Source organism: Oncorhynchus masou, chromosome 6 (genome assembly GCF_036934945.1).
Source record: "Oncorhynchus masou masou isolate Uvic2021 chromosome 6, UVic_Omas_1.1, whole genome shotgun sequence".
NCBI lineage: Eukaryota > Metazoa > Chordata > Actinopteri > Salmoniformes > Salmonidae > Oncorhynchus > Oncorhynchus masou.
The window spans coordinates 61,776,300-61,799,246 of NC_088217.1; the positions used below are offsets into that span (position 1 = coordinate 61,776,300).

Consider the following 22,947-nt stretch of genomic DNA (forward strand, 5'->3'; position numbering starts at 1 on the left):
CCTATGTGTCCTTCTCTTCATGTGTTCTGTTTTTAGTGTTCAGCTATTCTATACATCTTATGCATTTGTCTATGTGTTATATTTGCTCCCACATTTGCTGTGTATGTTTTTATTTGTTTTGTTTTTCTGTGAAATGCATTGCATCCATGTCTGAAATGTGCTGTTTAATTAAAGCTTGGTTTGAACATATTTCAAAATAAATTTACCCAATGACCAACCAATCAACATATTCTTGCTCCATCTTAGTATGAACAACAGTATAAATTCAATGCATTTGTTGAAGATGAAAAATGTTGAAATCAACAATGTCAAAGGATTCAACTACTGAGAACTGAAGCAAACAAATGGATCCAACAGATCAATCCCACTTTTCAAGCCTGCTGAAGGCGTGGTGGAGTGGTAAACACCACCCCCGGCTCTACCAGGGGCTTGAGGTGGTCTCCCAGAGCTCTGCTTATGTCATGTCCTGTGGCCTTGATGTTCCATTTCTTGACTGCCCCTGCAACACAGAAAGAAACACATTTAGTCATATTATATACAACACCCAGGGCCGGTTTCCCAGCAAATCTTAAACTTACTCCCAGATTAAAATAATTGTTTGAGCTGTCTTATCTCAAAGCGACTTGCACAGAATTATCTTAAAATTGTGGTAGATTTAGCTTGTTTTGGACTAAACAAAGCCGATTGCAAGAGGGCAGATAAGAGCTACTCCAGGACTAAATGGAAGCTTAAATGAATCTTTCAACGAGGCAGGTTTAACTTCTGCTTTGTGCTGTTTGTGAGGGAGCCTGGACTATATGGAATGTCTACATGAAGACCAAAATGCACTACAGAGGCCAGACCAGTACTTGTGGATAGGAGTCATCCATTACATTACTTTGAGACTGCTTTCGTATGTACAAAGAAAATACATTGGAGGTAATATCTCTGCTTGAGACTCGACTTTCCTCTCTGTTTCACAGAGGATGGTCTTCACCCAATTCTCTCCAAGTTCTGATCACTTTGAGGTTTTTGGCATCTGGAATCTTTAATTATGAAACTGGTGATTTGTGTGGTGCCAATGAAGCAACTGTGTGTTTAATTGTTCAAAGTCTGCAGGGCCATTTGTGAACTGGGGAGTCTTTACATCAAGTTTCCTGATGATGCTGGTCAAGCAAACTTTAAAGTGCAATTCTATGAATATGGGCACTTCCCAGAGTATATTAGGGTGAGAAACATGGTCTACTAATAGTTACTACATAGTAACATGGTCTACTAATAGTTACTACATAGTAACATGATCTACTAATAGTTACTACATAGTAACATTCTCTACTAATAGTTACTACATAGTAACATGGTCATCATCCGGTATACCGTCCAGAGGTTAGTCATCATCCGATATACCATCCAGAAGTTGGTCATCGTCCGGTATACCATCCAGAGGTTGCTGCTGCTCTATTATTCCAGACAGGAAGTAACTCAGTTCATCAGTGTTGTGTTGTTTTGGTGGTCCACCACCAGTAGTAAATCTCTCTCTTCTGATCTCTGCTTCTCTCTATTTTTAAAGACAGTTTAAGGTTTTTCCACAGAGTCTATAAAAAGGCAGAGATAATTTAATAATAGAAGTGATGTCACAAAAATTTGAATATGAGAAATGTGAAATACTGATAATGCAGATATCTCACTTCTAGTTGTTGTTTCTTCTTGTAATCCTGATAATAATGCAGATCTCACCTCTAGTTGTTGTTTCTTCTTGTAATCCTGATAATAATGCAGATATCTCACCTCTAGTTGTTGTTTCTTCTTGAGGTCAAATTTCCATTGAATTCACTGCAAATTGCAGCCCAACCCGCTTGTTCTACTGCTCAGTAGCAGCAGTGTGGTTTTACATTGAATAACTGGATGGTTTGACAACTTTTGTTTTGGAGTGTTTTTGCATTCACACTATTGTTTTTTTTTTTTTTAAACAAATAATTTTTGCCTCTGCCTTTGTTTCGTCTCAAGTCACAACAGTATTGGTGTTTTCTATTCCGGGTTTTAATGAGCACCATTAGACCAACAGCATGTGTTCATACTGAACTTAATCAGGATTAACCCAGGTGTTCATACTGAACCTAATCAAGATTAACCCAGGTGTTCATACTGAACCTAATCAGTAGTAACCAGGTGTTCATACTGAACCTAATCAGGATTAACCCAGGTGTTCTCATTTAGGCGTATTTACCTGACTCCAGTCTATGACTAACTTTGCCTAATTTAAACCACGTTCAGGAAAGCTTATTAAATGTCCTAGTTTAACTAGTCCTGACTTAATCTAAGCCCTGCAGGGTCTGAATGAAACCTAATGTCAAGTGGGATTGATCTGTTTGATCCAATTGTTTGTTACAGTTTACAGTTGTTGAATCCTTTGACGTATTGTTGATTTCAAAACTTTTCCGTTTCAACAAATGCACTGGGTTGGTTGAAAAGTGATAGTGTTTTGACATAGTGGAAGATATACGGAATTGATACTGTTTTTCATACTAAGATGGACTAAAATAGGTGCTCATTGGTTATTCAAGAGGGCGGCAGGTAGCCTTGTGGTTAGAGCTGACAAGGTAAAAATATGTTGTTCTGCCCCTGAACAAGGCAGTTAACCCACTGTTCCCTGGTAGGCAATCATGTCGAATAAAAATGTGTTCTTAACTGACTTGCCTATTTAAAGGTTAAATCAATTATTAAGTCTGTTGATTGTCAATCATTGGGTTCATTTGTTTTGCAATATGTTCAAATTATATCAAGCTTTATTTATACAGCACATTTCAGACATGGATGCAACACAATGGCTTCACATGGATTTACAAAAATAAACAGAAATATTTAATACACAACAAATATAAGAGGATAAAAAACAGAAGGTTAACAACTGAAAGACTAAGGAAAATCCAATGATTAAAATATTAACAACATGAGGCAATATTCAACCATAGAGATGGACAAGCCAGCACAGGTGTAACACAGTGACTAACGAGGTGACACCAATCAGTGCGTCCTACATGCTAAACGTAAACGGGAGCTATACGTGCTGATGATCTATGCGTGCTAAAATCCCACCTAAAAACCAAAGCGTGTAAAACCTTCCCCTTTAAGACAACACATATATTCTATATTTTTGATAGACAGGTTTGCTTACCACCAACAGAAAACAACTTCAATTTCACATTATAATCAACTACAATGCTTCACCTTCACCAATATAAACATGGTGTCTACTGGCTGGCAACAATTAAAAACAAGAAAAAACACGTATTTCTAAATAATAATATACAATCATATTATTTTTCTAATTTTTCTTTCTATAGAATCCTAAAAAACTCACTAGCTTCTAGAACTCTCCTCTTCCCAAAACTCACTAGTTTCTAGAACTAGCTCCTTAATATCTGTAGTAACTTTCCACCTCACTGCAGAGCTTCTCTCTCTTTTCAGGGTTCACTCAATAGGCATGTTGTTGGATCAGGGCCAAGTCCCCAATGTCATGCTCTAGTACATATGGGTTGGCACATCTGAGAATGAACTCTGATATTTTAAAAGCTGAGCAACAATGTCAATATAATTGTAGCCAAAAAATGTCAGTTGATTGCATAAATAATTATGATTCATAAATGTTACATGAATTGTAAATATGAATAATCAAAACCAAACGTACACTCCTTTGTTAATATATATTGGCAATAATTCACTTTGTGGTTAGGCATGGAATAATAAAACATGTATATTTTGTCAGGCTGGATGTTTGAAATATGAGTAGGTGATTTGAATCATGCTTCTTCAGTAGTGGAATAAAGACAATTAGCCTTATTTACAATATATTTTCAATGACATTTTGCTAATTGGGATAGTTCAATGATACATGAAGGAGTGGTTTCATGATATGTATTTTCTGATGTTTGATCAGATGTCTTTTATCAGAGTATCTCTTGTCACATTGATCACAGCTATGAGATTTCTCTCTTGTGTGTGTTCTCTGGTGTAGAGTCAGATTGCTAGATGTAATAAAACTCTTACCACATTGATCACAGTTATAGGAGTTCTCTCCTGTGTGTATTCTCTGGTGCACTGTCAGATGGCCAGATTGACCAAAACTCTTCCCACATTGATCACACCTATAAGGTTTCTCTCCTGTGTGTGTTCTCTGGTGTATAGTCAGACCACCAGACTCAGTAAAACTCTTCCCACATTGAACACAGCTATAAGGTTTATCTCCTGTGTGTATTCTCTGGTGTTGAGTCAAACTGCTAGATGAGGTAAAACTCTTCCCACATTGATCACAGATATAAGGTTTCTCTCCTGTGTGTATTCTCTGGTGTAGAGTCAGAGAACCAGATGTAGTAAATCTCTTCCCACATTGACCACAGCTATAAGGTTTCTCTCCAGTGTGGATCCTCTGATGAATTTTAATGCCTGATGAGGTGAATCTCTTCCCACAGTCAGAGCAGCAGTGAGTTCTCTTCCCTGTGGATCTCTGCAGGTGTTTCTTGAGGTGTTCTGATCTGGAGAGACTCTTCTCTGCCTCATCAGCATCATGAAGTTGTTGAGGATCCCCAGAGTATCCACAATAGTCCCGTCTCTCTCCTGTGTGAACAACAAAGTCAGACAGATGACTAAAGGCCCACAGCAGCGGTAATCCACTGTAAAGGTGATGCCAACAGCGTAGCCATGATTTTGTACAACAATTGACGTCTGTAATGAATGTTAAAATTATTTTACAAATGTCTTAAAATGAGCAAGAATAGTCATATTTTGTCTTGTTTTCACATTAGTAGTAACATCGATGACTGTAGCCTAAAAATAGGTTATTCATGTTGTTGAAACCCTAAACAGTGTGCCAGGTGACATTTGATCTCCAATATACAGTGGGGGGAAAAAGTATTAAGTCATCCACCACTTGTGCAAGTTCTCCCACTTAAAAAGATGAGGCCTGTAAATTTTCATCATAAGTACACTTCAACTATGACAGACAAAAAAAAAATTAAAATCCAGAAAATCACATTGTAGGATTTTTAATGAATTTATTTGCAAATTATGGTGGAAAATAAGTATTTGGTCAATAACAAAAGTTTATCTCAATACTTTGTTATATACTCTTTGTTGGCAATGACAGAGGTCAAAGATTTTCACACACTGTTGCTGGTATTTTGGCCCATTCCTCCATGTAGATGTCCTCTGGAGCAGTGATGTTTTGGGGCTGTTGCTGGGCAACACAGACTTTCAACTCCCTCCGAAGATTTTCTATGGGTTTGAGATCTGGAGACTGGCTAGGCCACTCCAGGACCTTGAAATGCTTCTTACGAAGCCACTCCTTCGTTGCCCGGGCGGTGTGTTTGGGATCATTGTCATGCTGAAAGACCCAGCCACGTTTCATCTTCAATGCCCTTGCTGATGGAAGGAGGTTTTCACTCAAAATCTCACGATACATGGCCCCATTCATTCTTTCCTTTACACGGATCAGTCGTCCTCGTCCCTTTGCAGAAAAACAGCCTGATGTTTCTACCCCCATGCTTCACAGTAGGTATGGTGTTCTTTGGATGCAACTCAGCATTCTTTGTCCTCCAAACACAACAAGTTGAGTTTTTACCAAAAAAGTTCTATTTTGGTTTCATCTGACCATATGACATTCTCCCAATCTTCTTCTGGATCATCCAAATGCTCTCTAGCAAACTTCAGACGGGCCTGGACATGTACTGGCTTAAGCAGGGGGACACGTCTGGCACTGCAGGATTTGAGTCCCTGGCGGCGTAGTGTGTTACTGATGGTAGGCTTTGTTACTTTGGTCCCAGCTCTCTGCAGGTCATTCACTAGGTCTCCCCGTGTGGTTCTGGGATTTTTGCTCACCATTCTTGTGATCATTTTGACCCCACGGGGTGAGATCATGCATGGAGCCCCAGATCGAGGGAGATTATCAGTGGTCTTGTATGTCTTCCATTTCCTAATAATTGCTCCCACAGTTGATTTCTTCAAACCAAGCTGCTTACCTATTGCAGATTCAGTCTTCCCAGCCTGGTGCAGGTCTACAAATTTGTTTCTGGTGTCCTTTGACAGCTCTTTGGTCTTGGCCATAGTGGAGTTTGGAGTGTGACTGTTTGAGGTTGTGGACAGGTGTCTTTTATACTGATAACAAGTTCAAACAGGTGCCATTAATACAGGTAACGAGTGGAGGACAGAGGAGCCTCTTAAAGAAGAAGTTACAGGTCTGTGAGAGCCAGAAATCTTGCTTGTTTGTAGGTGACCAAATACTTATTTCCACCATAATTTGCAAATAAATTCATTAAAAATCCTACAATGTGATTTTCTGGATTTCTTTCTCTCTCATTTTGTCTGTCCTAGTTGAAGTGTACCTATGATGACAATTACAGGCCTCTCTCATCTTTTTAAGTGGGAGAACTTGCACAATTGGTGGCTGACTAAATACTTTTTTGCCCCACTGTTGGCCCCTTTATGTGTTTGCTAAAATTGCGGCACGAGGGCAATTTGATAGCAGAAACTCCTCCCTGCTAATGAGGAAACTGATAGTTATGGATGTACTATATCTGCCTGGAGCAAAGATGGTGAGCAAAGATTTTTAGTTTTTCACAATGTATTCTGAATGTGAATGGGGAAAAACTCAGTGGAGTAACCTCCATTTCCAGGTTGCTTATGAGTACATTTCACACTACTTTGGATTATAATTGTACGGTCTTTTTATGTCCTGTGTAATATAATGTTTGCTACAGTATTATGAATTATGTGTAATTATTGAAGAACCGCGTTAATGACAGTATCCATTTGGGTGTCAAGTTAAGATTTTATTTTACCTTCATTTAACCAGCTAGGCCAAGTTGAGAACAAGTTCTCAACTGCAACCTGACCAAGAAAAAGCAAAGCAGTGTGACAAAAAAAACAACAGAGTTACACTTGGGATAAACAAACAGTCAATAACACAATAGAAAAATCTATATAATGTGTGCAAATGGAGTAAGGAGGAAAGGCAATAAATAGGCCATAGTGGCGAAGTAATTACAATTTAGAAAATTGCACAGGCAGGGATAGTTTGAAGAGCACACATGTAGTTTAACTAGCGTTTAAGAGCAGTAGGAGGTCACGGAAGTTTGGTATTGCATTGAAGCTCATTTGGAGGTTTGTTAACACAATGTCCAAAGAAGGGCCAGATGTATACAGAATGGTGTCGCCTGTGTAGGGGTAAATCAAGGAATCACCCGCAGCAAGAGCAACATCGTTGGTATATACAGAGAAAAGAGTCGCTCTGAGAATTGAACCCTGCGGTACCCCCATAGAGACTGCTAGATGAGGTAAAACTTTTCCCACATTGACCACAGATATAAGATTTCTCTCCTGTGTGTATTCTCTGATCCGAACAACAGGCCCTCCGATTTGACACACTGAACTCTGTCTGAGAAGTAGTTGGTGAACCAGGGGAGAAAGTAATTTGAGAAACCAAGGTAGTTGAGTCTGCCGATAAGAATACGGTGATTGACAGAGTTGAAAGCCTTGGCCAAGCCGACGAAGACAGCTGCACAGTACTGTCTTTAATCAATGGCGGTTATGATATTGTTTAGGACCTTGAGCGTGGCTGAGGTGCACCTGTGACCAGCTCGGAAACCGGATTGCACAGCAGAGAAAGTACGGTGGTATTCAAACTGGTCAGTGATCTGTTTGTTAACTTGGCTTTCAAAGACTTTAGAAAGGCAGGGCAGGATGGAAATAAGTCTGTAATAATTTGGGTCTAGAGTGTCACCCCCTTTGAAGAGGGGGATGACCGCGGAAGCGTTACAATCTTTATAAATCTCGGACAGTACGGAAGAGAAGTTGAACAGACCAATAATAGGGGTTGCCACAATGGCGGCGGATAATTTTAGAAAGAGAGGGTCCAGATTGTCTAGCCCAGCTGATTTGTACAGATCCAGGTTTTCAACTCTTTCAGAACATCAGCTATCTGGATTTGGGTGAAGGAGAAGCTGGGGAAGCTTGGGGAAGTAGCTGTGGGGGGTGGGGAGCTGTGGCCGGGGTTTGGGTAGCCAGGAGTAAAGCATGGCCAGCTGTAGAGAAATGCTTATTGAAGTTTGCGATTATCGTGGAGTTATCTGTGGTGACAGTGTTTCCTAGCCTCAGTGCAGTGGGCAGCTGGGATGAGGTGCTCTTATTCTCCATGGACTTTAGTGCCCCAAAACGTTTTGGAGTTAGAGCTACAGGATGCAAATTTCTGTTTGAAAAAGCTTGCCTTTGCTTTCCTAAATGACTGTGTGTATTAGTTCCTGACTTCTCTGAAAAGTTGCATATCGCGGAGACTATTTGATGCTAGTGCAGTACGCCACAGGATGTTTTTGTGCTGGTCGAGGACAGTCAGGTCTAGAATGAAACAAGGGCTAAATCTGTTCTTAGTTGTACATATTTTGAAAGGGGCATGCTTATTTAAGGTAGTGAGGAAATTACTTTTAAAAGAACAACCAGGCATCCTCTACTGACGGGATGAGGTCAGTATCCTTCCAGGATATCCGGGCCAGGTCGATTAGAAAGGCCTGCTTGCAGAAGTGTTTTAGGGAGCGTTTGACAGTGATGAGGAGTGGTCATTTAACCGCGGACCCATAACGAATGCAGGCAATGAGGCAGTGATCGCTGAGATCCTGATTGAAAACAGCAGAGGTGTATTTGGAGGGAAAGCTGGTCAGGATAATATCTATGAGGGTGTCCATGTTTATGGATTTAGGGTTCTACCTGGTAGATTCCTTGCTAATTTGTGTGAGATTGAGGGCATCTAGCTTGGATTGTAGAAAGGCCGGGGTGTTCAGCATGTCCCAGTTTTGGTCACCCAACAGAAAGAACTCTGAAGATAGATGGGGGGGGAAATCAATTCACATATGGTGTCAAGGGCACAGCTGAGAGCTGAGGGGGGTCTATAACAGGCAGCAACAGTGAGACATTTCTGGAGATATTCATTTTTATGAAATTAGAAGCACAAACTGTTTGGGTTAGACCTGGAAAGTATGACAGAACTTTGCAGGCTATCTCTGCAGTAGATTGCATCTCCTCTCCCTTTGGCAGTTATATCTTGACTGAAATTGTTGTCGATAGGGATGTCCATTTTTGGTGGCCTTCCAAAGCCAGGATTCAGACACGGAAAAGACATCAAGGTTGGTGTAGTGAGCTAAAGCAGTGAGTAAAATAAACTTAGGGAGGAGGCCTCTGATGTTAACATGCATGAAACCAAGGCTTTTATGGTTACAGAAGTCAACAAATGAGAGCGCCTGGGGAAACCTCTACATCACCCGAGGAACAGAGGAGTAGGATGAGGGTATGGCTAAAGGCTATCGGAACTGGTTGTCTAGTGCATTGGGAACAGAGAATAAAAGGAGCAGATTTCTGGGCGTGGCAGGATAGATTCAAGGCATGATGGACCGACAGGGGTATGGTAGGGTGCGAGTACAGTGGAGGTAAACCTTGACATTGAGTGACAATAAGAGAGGTTGCATCTCTAGAGGCACCAGTTATGCTAGGTGAGGTCACTGCAAGTGTGGGAGGTGAGACAAAATAGTTAATTGAGGCATGTTGAGTATGACTAGGGGCTCCGTAGTAAAATAAAACAATGATAGCTACCCTAAGCAACAGTATACAAGGCATATTGACATTAGAGAGACATAAAGCGTGGCATAAAGCAATCACAGGTGTTGATTGGGAGAGCTAGCTAAGACAACAGCGGGTAAGACAACAACAACAGGTAAAATGGTGATGAATGGGCAGAGAGGGTCAGAGTTCGAGGCTGGGGCCGACAGAAACAAAATGGAGTACCGCGATTAATGAACAGTCCAGCAGGCATCAGCTATGTAGCCAAGTGATTATAGGGTCCAGTGAACAGCAATATATGAACCAGGGAAGCCGCTAGGTAGTCATTACTACGCTAGCCGGGAGATGCGCCTGGCTCAAGGCTAACTGGTGCTAGCTTCGGGATAAGGGCTTCACCGACGTCTGGCAAAGGCCGGTTGAGGGCACATCAGACAGAATTGCGTCGGCAGACCAGTCGTGATGGATCGGCGGTGCTCTGTGTCGACAAAGGGTCCAGGCCAATTGGCAAAAGAGGTATTGTGGCTGGAATAATTTTGTTTGCTAGCCGGGAGATGCACCTGGCTCAAGGCTAACTGGTGCTAGTTTCGGGACAAGGGTGTTAGCCACTATAGCCAATCCGGTGCAAAGGTCCAGAACTTACGGCAGGAATCCTGTGATGTAGTGGCTTCTAGTCATCTTAGTGAAGAGTCTGGGAGGCATCAGCTGTGTCGCCGAGTGATCATAGGGTCCACTGAGCAGGCCGGGAGATGGGCCTGGCTCAAGGCTAGCTTCGGGGTTGGGCCACTCGGTGGCAGCTAGCTAGCTGCGATTATTCGGTGTAATGGTCCAGAGCTGATGGCAGGAATATGGTGATGTAGTGGGGGAAAACAGTCCAATATGCTCAGGGTTGATATCGCGCTGTGCAGACTGGCAGGTATTATCCAGGCTAAAAGCGGCTGGTGTCTGAGCTAAAAAGGTAAAGGCCGCTAGCAGTGGCTAACAATGACTAAATAGCTAGTAGCTCATTAGCTGGTTAGCTTCTGATGGCTAGCTGCTGATGGAGGTTCTAGCTATTAGGTCTAAAAACAATAAATAGCAGATCTGTATCATATAATGGGTGAGGCATGTTGCCGGAAGGTATATTTAATTTAAAAATGGAAAAAGATTGAAATATATTGCAATATATACAAAAAATACATACCATTTACAACTAACACATCTTAATGCTACGCCATCTTGGATTACAAGATGTCTCTGATAAAAACCATTGGGATTTAGCAAACTCTGAAATTATTTAGTATTTCTGTGCCCATAAACTGTTTTCCCAGCATAACATAAGGAGCCACTAAATGATACATAGTTTGAGTGCATTTCAGAATACAAAAAAACTGTCCAATTGTAAGATTCTGTATTTAAGTTGAAGTTCATCACATGACAATTCGTTATGACTATAACTACTGTTCCCTGAAGGATGGAAACTAGGTACAACATACTATTAAATCCAAGCCTCGCTGGAAGCACCACCGTCCACAGGTGATGGGAGTGAGGCTTGAATTTATTCCTTAAAATGTAATGCTGCTCTTCACCAACCCAGGAAAGGGCGGGGACTAAAAGGTGTTGAACCTCGATTCCCTCCTTAAGGGAAGAGTAATTATAATCAAAGTTACACTCCCTTTCAGTCGGCCAACTTCAATCAATACAATCATCCCCCAAAAGACCCAAACGGATACTAAATGAAACGGCCCCTGGCAGACCACCCAGACCTTACCCAGCAAGATGCGTCAGTTTTGTTAATTTATTCATTGTCTTTTGTTTGAAACACTCCTGTCAATGTTGAGTAAGGACGCACACCTGATTACGCGTTTTGTAGGACTAGTCTACCTGGCATGCACACAAATGTAGGCCTATAAATGTGACCATTTGGGGATGTCTGATATTATTTCTGATTGTCTTAATGCACCACCACTAATGAGTTGTGGAGCTTCTCAAAGTATTTTTTCACCTCCAAAAAGCAAGTAAACAAAGTCTAATCAAAATCAATTGTGAATGACAACAGTTCCTCTAAGTATTTTTCTAAAATATTTACAACTCGCCCTTTTGATAACCACTCGGCAGAAAAGGGAAAAATGTAATGCTCTGATCCAGTGGAAATGTCATAAAATACCCGATTACTGTCCAGAACTCAATGGAGCAGGAAACTGAGGGCCTACAATATTTTATACAATGTTGCAAGCTTGCTACCAGAGTTTCCTGACCCAGTTGATAGTTGATTCAATGTTTCAAGTTTGTTGTAGACAGGCCATGTGCAGCCAATGTGATATCTAGGATATTTTTTTTAACAGGCTATTTTCTACCTGCAGAATGCCAGGTGTTTTCATTTGTTGGCTTTAAGTAGGCAATTTTTTTTTACATAGATGGCATTAGCAATAAAAGTTACTTTTAGATGTGTATAATTTTCATTTAGATAGAATGTAGATTAATCACAGACAATGATTTTGAGATACTATTATAATTTAAATTAAACTGTTCCACGAAAATGTGCATATGAAAATCATAACTGGCACACAGATTGGTAGAAATGGTCTGTTAAATTGGCACTCCAACTGGAAAAGGTTGCCGACTGCTGGTGTCGTCTATTACTGAACATTTCAGGAGCAGAACGGCAGAATTTACGAAGTCCAGGAGCAGGGGGGGCTCCTTCTAGTCAGGATATGTCGACGACCGGCTACCTCTGGCCGGGTTATGCCGACGACCGGCTACCTCTGGCCGGGTTATGCCGACGACCGGCTACCTCTGGCCGGGTTATGCCGACGACCGGCTACCTCTGGCCGGGTTATGCCGACGACCGGCTACATCTGGTCGGGTTATGTCGACGACCGGCTACCTCTGGTCGGGTTATGTCGACGACCGGCTACCTCTGGTCGGGTTATGTCGACGACCGGCTACCCCTGGTAGGGTTATGTCGACGACCGGCTATCCCTGGTCGGGATATCTCGACGACCGGCTCCCTCTGGTCGGGATATGTCGACGACCGGCTCCCTCGGGTCGGGTTATGTTGATGACCGGCTCCCTCTGGTCGGGTTATATTGACGACCGGGCTCCCTCTCGTCAGGTTATAGTGACCACTGGCTTTCTCTAGTCATTTGTGTGTATAATTTATTTAATCAAACAGCGTGCTTAAAGCATCAGAGAAGTTCAGGACATATAGATTCTATAAAAACACATGGGGCGATTGGTAGAAAGAACAGATGACTCTTGGTTGACCAAGATGTATTTTAGTTGGGGACAGCACTGGAACATGATTCTGGGGCTCCCGAGTGGCACAGCAAACACTGCATCTCAGTGCTTGAGGTGTTACTACAGACACACTGGTTCAAATCCAGGCTGTATCACAACCGGCTGTGATTGGGAGTCCCATAGGGCGGCGCACAATTGGCCCAGCGTCATCCAGGGTAGGCAGTTATTGTAAACAATAATTTGTTCTTAACTGACTTGCCTAGTTAAATAAAGGTTACAATTAAATTAAATAAAAATAGTGTTTCATGACAAACCATTTTTTATAAATCCGTCAAGGCACCAACTTTGAGAAGGGTTTAAAACAAAGGTTTCAAACCAATTCATGAATGTAATTGAATCTAGGTATGTCTTGCCTTTAATGTAGGGGCGTGAAAAAAAATTGGCTGAATATTATAAAATGACTTATCAACAGCTCAAAAAATTTGACCCCCACAGGAAATCTACACAGGCAATTATAGAACATAATATATAGCCAAGAAACCTGTTTAAACTATCATTGACATCATTGATGAATTCTAGAATATACTATATATCCTAGAAACCTGTTTAAACTATCATTATGACATCATGGATGAATTCTATAATATACTATATAGCCTAATAACCTGGTTAAACTATCATTATGACATTATGGATGGGTAGCCCTGAGCTGAACTCAAACCTAGGTCCAGCGACTGTCAAGTCAACACCTTATAACTGTTACGCCAAGATGTCTGAACTTCTTGAGGAGGTCGATAGGTGTTGGGTTACAGTGACTACAATATCTTTCTCTATGAATTTGAGAGTGGTTACACTTCTCCTTCCCCCATCCCTCAGCTGTTTACCAAACCATGTCTATGGGCAGCCATTTTGTTGCTGTTTAAAAATCCCACACAACCCAGCAATCTGCAGTTCAAAAAATAACAAATCGGTCATTCCACCACTGTAAAATGATTATGGGGTTGGAGAAATGTAACTACAGACAGACAGACCTATGGATGCAAGGACTGAACATCCATGATATCAACATTATAGTTTTAACCATGTTGAGGCTATACAGTGTTGATTTACATTGTTTCTAAACATTATAGTAAAAAAAGCTTATTTGGGGTTCTGATGGGGGTACAACAGTTGAAGTAAGCTCATGAGGCATGTGTTATATTCTTCAAGAATCAATGGCATTAAAAATAATAATTTAAAAGTCACAATATGGATGTAGCAATTACAGATTTCCACCTTAAACCCAAACATCAGTTCAACTGCAGAGTTTGTGCCTCTTTTTTAAGACAGTACTTACTAGTGTTAATCAGGGAACGGTTTCTCAAAACCATCTTATGGCTAAATTCGTTGTTGGATGCCTTAAGATGTGTTCGGGAAACCAGGCCCAGATATCCAGTTTCCTCCTCCTCTTCCGATGTAACAGTCATCTCCCCACCCTCCTCCTTCACTCCATAAACTGCTTCATCCTCTCCTTTTACTGTAACATCCTCTTCTTTCATTGTAACAGCCTCACCCTCTACTTGTTTTTGTATTGTAACATCCTTCTCTCCCTCCTCCTCTTTCACGACAATGTTCAGCCACAGACCCTCTTTCTCTTCCTCCTCTCCTTTTGCTGTAACATCCTCCTCCTCTTTCACTCTGAACGCCTCTTCCTCTTCTTTCACAGTAACGGCCTCGCCCTCTACTTCTTGTTTTACTGTGATATCTTTCTCCTCTTCGTCAGGAGGAGAGTAGCTTATTGACCGCATGGTTGGAGATGTTAGCTAGCTAGGCTAATGCTAACTTAACCAGCCCACTAGCTGACTAATAACAACACAGTAAATATGAAATTAAATCGGATAACTGACGAGACGACAGATGTGGGTTTAAAACACAGTGTCTAATATACACTAAAGCGTTTAAAGAGCTTTATTGGTTCGTCTATTTTGTCTTGCAAGCTACCGAGCTGACTGACGAACTGTTGCTGCTGTTGAAAGACGCGTTCCGTCCACTAGATTATACGTCACACCAGCAGCATTGCCTTAAATTCCCAGACCGCCATCTACTGACTGGAGTGGGTAACGCAGTTGAGTAAAAAGTATATTTCATCTTCAGACAAGTTAAAGTGTAGGAAGCATGAGTTTTTACTCATCAGTGTAACAATACAGTGTGGTTAAATACTTAGTAAGCCAGTTGTAGACACGTTATGGTTACATATAAGTACAAACAGTTATGTTTTTGCGTTATTACATATTTATTAACTTATTTTGTGAACTTTTCCAAACTACCTACAATGCAGTATTTCTTCACGTCATATGGATGATCAACTCTGTGCTACTGAGTTTGTATGCCAGTGTAACAATGAAATGAAGTTACATTTTTTAAATATATGTAACCTTTATTTAATGAGGCAAGTCAGTTAAGAAAAAATTCTTATTTGCATTTACGGCCTACCCCGGCCAAACCCTAACCCAGATGATGCTGGGCCAATTGTGCACTCCCCTATGCGACTCCAAATCACAGCTTGTTATGATACAGCCTGGTTTTGAACAAGGGGCTGTAGTGACGCCCCTAGCACTGAGATGCCGTACCTTAGACTGCTGAGCTGCTGGTGTGTTTACATTACAGTCCGTGTAATACACTCAGTGATAAAGGTATGGGATTTACGGTAATCCACAGCAGATTTTTGGAGAATTTGAAAATTGAGTGGTCCTGGGATAGAAATGTATAAAGTTGACCTAACATCATACATTAGCAATTTATGTTTTAGTAACTACTGTTGTTGGTTTGGCGTCAAATATTTGTACCTCCTGTTTCATGAAGTGATGTCACTGAGTACTGCCCCTATATATACAGAGCATTCGGGAAGTATTCAGACCCCTTTACTATTTCTACATTTTGTTACGCCTTATTCTGACATGGATTCAATATTTTTTCCCCCTCATCAATCTACACATAATACCCAATAATGACATGATAATACCCCACAATGACATCACAATATCCCATAATGACATCACAATACCCCATATTAAAAAAGCAAAAACAGGTTTTTATAAATTATAAATGAAAAAATATGATTTTTTTCAAAAACAAGGACATTTCTAAGTGACCCCAAACTTTTGAAATGTATTTTAAATGATTTTTATAACAAGGCTAACGTAATACAATGCGGAAACAGTGTGAAGGTATGTTGTTACACCATGTAGGAGCAGTATAGACCTAGTCTGTTCATTATATGCATCTACATGATGTATTGTTACATGATGTAGGAGCAGTATAGACCAACAGTTGCTTGCTACTTATTTAGATTTAGTATGACTTAATGAAACTGCCTTAAATATGTTGTAGTAAAAAAATTATTATTCGCACTAATCAATCAACACATTCCTGTCTTTTGTATGTCTCAATATAATAGTATTATTTAATTAAATCCATTTAAAATAATCTTTGTCTGAAAATAAAATATGATCCTCAACTGCGTTTCCCCTCCAGTCAGCAGACGGCGATGTGCGTCTTTCAGGCGACGTTGCCAGCGTGACGTATAATCTAGTGGACGGTTCTTCAGAAACAGCTCGTCAAACACCTCGGTTGCTTGCTAACCAACATAGCCGAACGATTCAAGCTATTTATTCGTTTTAGGTGTATATTAACTACTGTGTTTTAGACACTGTTGTATCTACTTGTTAACCTATTTAATTTAATATTACGTTATGAGTCAGCTATAGTAGCTTAGCACGAGCCTAGTCGCTAATGATAGATAGCTAGCTAACATCCCCGACCATGAGCTCCCTAAACTACTCCCCTCCTGTTAAAGAAGAGGAGGTCTGCTGGACGGAGAATCTCTGGGGCTGAACATTGTTGTGAAAGAGGAGAAGGAAGAACATGATGTTACAGTAAAACAAGAAGAGGAAGATTTGGTTTTGATTTAAACATACTTATGTGGAAACAACTAGCTACCCCATTTAATTTAAGATTTACGTTGTAAGTCAACGAGCTGGCTGGTTAAGTTAGCACTAGTCTAGTCACCAATGCTAACTAGCTATTATCCCCGACCATGAGTTCACTAAGCTACTCTCCTCCTGCTGAAGAAGAGGGGGTCTGCTGGACGGAGAAAGAAGCTCTCGTCAATGAGGAGGCAAAGAGAAATATGTTTACAATGCAAAAACAAGTAGAGGGTGAGGCTGTTACAGTGAAAGAAGAGGAAGCTTTCAGAGTGAAAGAGGAGGAGGATGTTACTGTAAAAGAAAAGAAGGAATATGCAGTTTTTGGAGTGGAGGATGAAGTGAAAGTAGATGAAGACGTTTTTGGAATGAAGGATGAGGAGGGGGAGATTACTGTCACATTAGAGGAGGATGAAGAAGAGAAGACTGGAGAACTGATTAACACCAGTAAATACAGTGAGTACTGTCTTATAAAACAGGGACATTGATCTGATGAACACCAGTAAATACATTGAGTAATATCTTTAAAAATAGGGGCACAAACTGCAGTTGTTGAAGTAATGTGTGATTTTTAAAAGGGCGTTCTACACTTGAATATGTTTTTGTAATGTATGAATTGTTCATGATGTCCTCAAGTGATTTTTCACATTTTCCTGTTGAAAAGTGACATATAAATACAGTAAAGTATAAACACACTAAAGGGAAACAAATAAATGTTTTGAACAAAATAGTGTTTTTTTTAGGCAACTGGAAACTAGAAGGAGTGAGTGATGTCATAGTAAGGCCTTCAAGGAGTTGGCTTGATGGGAAGTTGTGATGTCATCCAATAGGCAACTGATCTAAGTGTAAATATTCATTATTCTTTTTAAAATCCTTCCTGTTCTGTCAAGTTGGTTGTTGATCATTACTAGAAAGCCATTTTCAAGTCTTACCATAAACTTTCAATACGATTTAAGTCCGAACTGTAACTAGGCCACTCAGGAACATTCAATGTCTACTTGGTAAGCTCCTCCAGTGAGTTTACCTCTTGTGGTTTAGGTTATTTTCCTGTTCGTACAGTTTTTTGTATTCAGATATCTGAAATGCACTCTACCTACATAACATTTAGTGTTCGCCTTATATTATATTTCATGGGCACAGAAATCCTAAATCATTTGAGTTTGCAAAATCCAATGGTTCTGACCGAGAGTCACCTTAACTTTATTGACAACACCCAAATGGATACTGTCATTAATGTGTTTTTTCAATAATTACACATAATTCTTAATACTGTAGCTATTTAGTTACAGTCACATGTTCAACTATCATCAGCTGAACCAGGAAATCATTTTCTGAATGACAGTCACATGACAAGCGTCACAACATGCAACAACAACCAAAGCGCTTCTTCATTCATTACTCTGGTAAAAACAGTTATGCCGTGCTCCACGTTGGATCCAACATCCCTAACAAATTGATGTTTATAATGTGTTATTATCTGCTTGATTTACAGTAGCGTCTCGTTAGTCTGTTTGCGCATAGAGATACTTAGCTCATAATGTGTAGAGAACGGTTCCTTGATGGATAGGCTATTGAACAACACACAGAGCTATTTTCCTTTATTCAGGACATTTAGAATGACAACACATTACAGAGTAGCCTAATGAAGAAGCGCTTTGGTTGTTGTTGCATGTTGTGACACTTGTCATGTGACTGTGGGATTATTCACAAAATTATGTGGTGATCAGGTTATGAAATTTTAGTTTCCATGTTTCACCTGAAATATTAAATTATTTATAGTCCTCGGTCTATGATATTAGGTGAAGTTATGGGTCCTACAGTAGGTCTATGTTGTTGTTAGGTGAAGTTATGGGCCAATTTGGCAAACACTTAGTTTACAAACCCTCATTGTCAGGCTGATGGAAAAGCTAGCCAAAGAGCATTTTACTGGTTGAAGTGTTTTTTAAGTATGAAGCAGGTGATTTGAGACAAACACAAACATTACACAAAGCAGGAGATTCAAGCGAGCCTGACAATTATAATCCAAAAGTAGTGTGAAATGCACTCATATTCAACCTGTAAATGGAGGCTATTTTTGCTGTCATCCTATGACACCTCCCCTGAGTTTTCCCCCACGGTGGTGATTTAGTAAATAGCGACACAGAGCTTAAAATGAGTTGAGTTTCCTTGAGTAGCATTCTGATCTTGCTCTGATAGTGAGCTGTAATATTCAGTATACATTGTGAAAAATTAAAATCTTCGCTCACCATTTTTGCTCCAAACAGATATACTACATCCATAACTAGTGGTTTCCTCATTAGCAGGGAGGAGTTTCTGCAACCAAATTGTGTGTGCTCTGCCCCCGTCCGCACGAGCAAACACAGAAAGGGGCCAAAATTGGAGACCAAAAGTTGTCTGGCACATTGTTTAGTTTCAGCAACTTTAATAACTTGTTTCTAGCCTCCAATCATTGATTTTACTACTAAAATTGTTGCTCACTTGACTGTTTGTCAAATAATTCAACAGACGTCAATTGTTGTACAACTTCATGGGTACGGTCTGGGCATCACCTTTTAACTCAAATAAACAGTGGATTTCTGCTGTTTTGAGCCTTGAATCATCTGTCTGACTTTGTTGTTCACACAGGAGAGATAAGGGACTATCGTGGATCCTCTGGGGATCCTCAACAACATCATGATGCTGACGAGGCAGAGAAGAGTCTCTCCAGATTGAAACACCTGCAGAGACGCAAAGGGATGACATCTCACCACTGTTCTGACTGTGGGAAGAGTTACTCAAGATCAGATTCACTTAAACTACATAAGAGAATACACCAGCGGGGACACACAGGAGAGAAATCTCACCACTGTTTTGACTGTGGGAAGAGTTACTTAAAATCAGATTCACTTAAACTACACCTGAGAATACACACTGGAGAGAATCTTCACTGCTGCTCTGACTGTGGGAAGAGATTCACCTCTTCAGTAGACCTTAAAATACATCAGAGAATTCACACTGGAGAGAAACCTTTTGGGTGTGATCAATGTGGGAAGAGTTTTACTCAGTCAAGCAACTTGAAATCACACCAGCGAATACACACTGGAGAGAAACCTTATGGCTGTGATCAATGTGGGAAGAGTTTTACTCAGTCAAGCGGCCTGATATCACACCAGATAACACACACAGGAGTGAAACCATATAGCTGTACTCAATGTGGGAAGAGTTTTACTCAAGTCAAACAGCCTGCTATAACACCAGCGGACACACACATGAGAGAAACCTTATGGTTATGATCAATGTGATAAGGGATACTCTGATAAAATATATCTAATCAAACATCATGAAATACATACATGAAGGAGATGTTTCACGATATCAATTAAATATTGTCACAATGTAGAATGTTTTAACATTGTTGAAGCAGTATTTTAATGATGTCTCGATGTAGAACCCTAAATGTTTTCCCCCTGTTGAATTTGATAAATTGATTTCAGCATGATATGGATTTTAGCCTCAGGGGAAAAATCCAGGCTCTGAATTGAAAGAGTATTATTTATGTGATTTAACAAAACTGTACTAACAAAAAAAGAGTTGTGTTACACTTACCACATTGGTGACCCTCTTTAATCAAAATGCAACACTTCAAAATGTAGCGCGCTGTTTACATCTATTACTATTTATGTAAATTAACAAAAAGTGACACAAAAAAAGAGCAGATGTGATGTTTGTATGATGTTGTCGTGTTTTGTTTATAAAATTAAATGTAAATATTTTCAGGTCTTTTTTCAATGACTTGATGAATTAATTTCAACGTACTTGTAGCCTATTCACAATCCTACATCACTCCAGTATTTCTTTACAACATTCAAATGCTAATTGTCTTTATTCCACTACTGAAGAAGCATGACACAAATCACCTCATATTTCAAATTTTCAGCCTGACAAAGATACGTTTTAATATTCCATGCCTCACCAATCACATTTGCTTTTGATATCTCATATTTATGTAACATTTAGTTTGACTTTAGTTTTTTGGTTCTCAATGGAGAACGTAACAAACAATGGAATTAAACAAACTTATATTTTGTGTTGGATGTTGCATCTAATATTTCAATCAATTACATTTCCTTAAAATGCTCAGTCTTTCAGTTAAGTTTGTTTGTTGTGTACTAAATATTTCAGTTTATTTTTGTTTTTTTCCTGTGAAGCCATTGTGTTGCATCCATGTCTGAAATGTACTATATAAATAAAGCTTGATTTGATCATATTGCAAAACAAATGAACCCAGTGACCAACCAATCAACAGACTTGCTAAACCAATGAACAAATATGTGCAAAGGCATATCTTGGTCCAGCTTTGACTGAATTTATACTGTTTTTCATGCTATCTTCAACCTTGTCAATATAGTGCATGATCCATCTTAGTATGAAAAACAGTATAAATTCAGTATATCTTCCACTTTTCCAGCCTGCTGAAGGCGTGGGGGAGTGTTAAACACCACCCCCGGCTCTACCAGGGGCTTGAGGTGGTCTCCCACAGCTCTGCTTATGTCATGTTCTGTGGCCTTGCTGTTCCATTTCTTGACTTCCCCTGCAACACAGAAAGAAACACATTCAGTCATAGTATTTCAAACACGCAAAGTAATAGATATGAAGCATCTATGGCCTCAGTTACACCTGGTACCTAAATGTGACTTCTGTCATCCGATCACTCCAAACTGCATTCGGTTCAGATCTACCAGGATGGGCCTATGACAGTCTGGATGCAGTCAGGCCACTGAATAGAAATATTCAATATAAAAGAGATTCAATATAAAGAGAATAAATAAGCAACGTAAAGAGGTGGGGTGAATGAGTGGAGAAAAGTACATTTGACAAAAATTACCTTCATAATAACAAAGAACAAATGTGTGTGTCTGAGGGGAAATTAACTTTCATACAACCAAAATGGGTGAGAAATTACACCAATATCAGTGGGCAATTTGCACTATTGTAAATAAACATAGATGATGGAACATATTCCTTTTTGTTTACGTGATGAACCGCTAAGGGGAGATAAATATTTACCATCTAAACCATGTGTGACCTCTCACCTCTCTGGCTGTAGAAGTGTTCTTCCTAACCAGTCCCTCAACAGCTCTCTGACTGCTCTCCAGCCTCACTGGGTCCTCAGAGGAGAGGAAGGCTGAGGAGGGATGGAAGGATGAATGGATCAGTCAGTCAATAAAGTGGAGAGCTGCTGTCTGACAAAATTACTATTTTAGTAATTCATTAAGTAAATTAGGCTTTATGACTGCTGAATACCAACTATCAATCACTTAGATCATATATTTTTAGGTAGAGATACATCCTTGGGACGCCCCTAGCCCGTTGAAGTTGACATTTCAAATGGTTAAGTTAGGGGTTAAGGTTAGGGGTTAAAGTTAGGGTTTAGGGTAGGGATGTCCCAAGGATACCAGATAGCATTGACCATCATGCATTCTTCTGTTTATTTTACATTGCAGGTGTAAAAGAAACAGTGATGTAAAAAGTACCCAATTGTCATACTTGAGTAAAGAAAACATTTAAAATGTGCAGTTTGCAGTTTAAAAAATAGCATCTGATTATGCCAATCTGTATGTGGGGTTGTTTGAGAAGAACGTGATTGTCAACCCTAACAATCCATTCTAGCAACTCATCAGGTTCTGAAAAAGTCTTCATTGATGACGTGTTCCATCTAATCCAGGGGACAGCAGAGGAACTTCATCGATTCCACTCCTTCTTCAATACAAGCAGTGAACATCTGAAATTCACCCTCACCTTTGATGAGCATGAAACAAGTTACCCAATGGTTGGACTATACTTTTCTCGTCAATCATCTTAAATACTATGCTTAAAAACTGGAAATCAACCAATCTTCCATTGTTAACGCAGTGGAAAGGTCAAATGCTTTTTGATCTAAAAATGTAAAGTGACCGAGAGAAAAAAAATGGTTAAGTTACGGTAAAGTTTAAAAGATCAAAAAAAATATTCTTCCCAAAAAATGTTTGAAGTCCCATTGCAAAGTTACACCTCACTGTTCTATTTTTGGAGTTATTACATAAAACCAATCAGAACTCAGAAGAATGATAAAGTCAGGTGTGAAGAAATATGGAGGACCAGCCTATTCCCTATGATGTAAACTACAACCGAAATAACTTCAAATGTAGAACTTCATATTAAACCAATCGTTTAC

The 22,947-nt window shown here is 39.9% G+C and overlaps 2 protein-coding genes and 1 long non-coding RNA gene across 3 annotated transcripts; 1 reads left to right on the plus strand and 2 right to left on the minus strand.

Annotated features, from left to right (window-relative positions):
* Positions 1-2,747: 2,747 nt before the first annotated feature.
* On the minus strand, positions 2,748-14,811 carry LOC135542402 (gastrula zinc finger protein XlCGF52.1-like). Its single transcript, XM_064969332.1, has 2 exons — positions 14,129-14,811; positions 2,748-4,593 (listed from the first exon to the last, which is right to left on the minus strand). Exons 1-2 carry the CDS (start codon positions 14,577-14,579, stop codon positions 3,848-3,850), a joined length of 1,197 nt encoding a protein of 398 aa, XP_064825404.1. The 5' UTR covers positions 14,580-14,811; the 3' UTR covers positions 2,748-3,847.
* A 1,527-nt stretch (positions 14,812-16,338) lies between these two features.
* On the plus strand, positions 16,339-21,008 carry LOC135542407 (zinc finger protein 664-like). Its single transcript, XM_064969337.1, has 2 exons — positions 16,339-17,210; positions 19,380-21,008. The coding sequence occupies exons 1-2, from the start codon at positions 16,868-16,870 to the stop codon at positions 20,024-20,026; spliced, it is 990 nt and encodes a 329-aa protein (XP_064825409.1). The 5' UTR covers positions 16,339-16,867; the 3' UTR covers positions 20,027-21,008.
* LOC135542420 (uncharacterized) lies at positions 20,991-22,374 on the minus strand. The gene is made up of 3 exons (XR_010456080.1): positions 21,827-22,374; positions 21,418-21,510; positions 20,991-21,324 (listed from the first exon to the last, which is right to left on the minus strand). It is a non-coding gene; the product is annotated as an uncharacterized LOC135542420 (long non-coding RNA).
* Between the last annotated feature and the right edge of the window lie 573 nt (positions 22,375-22,947).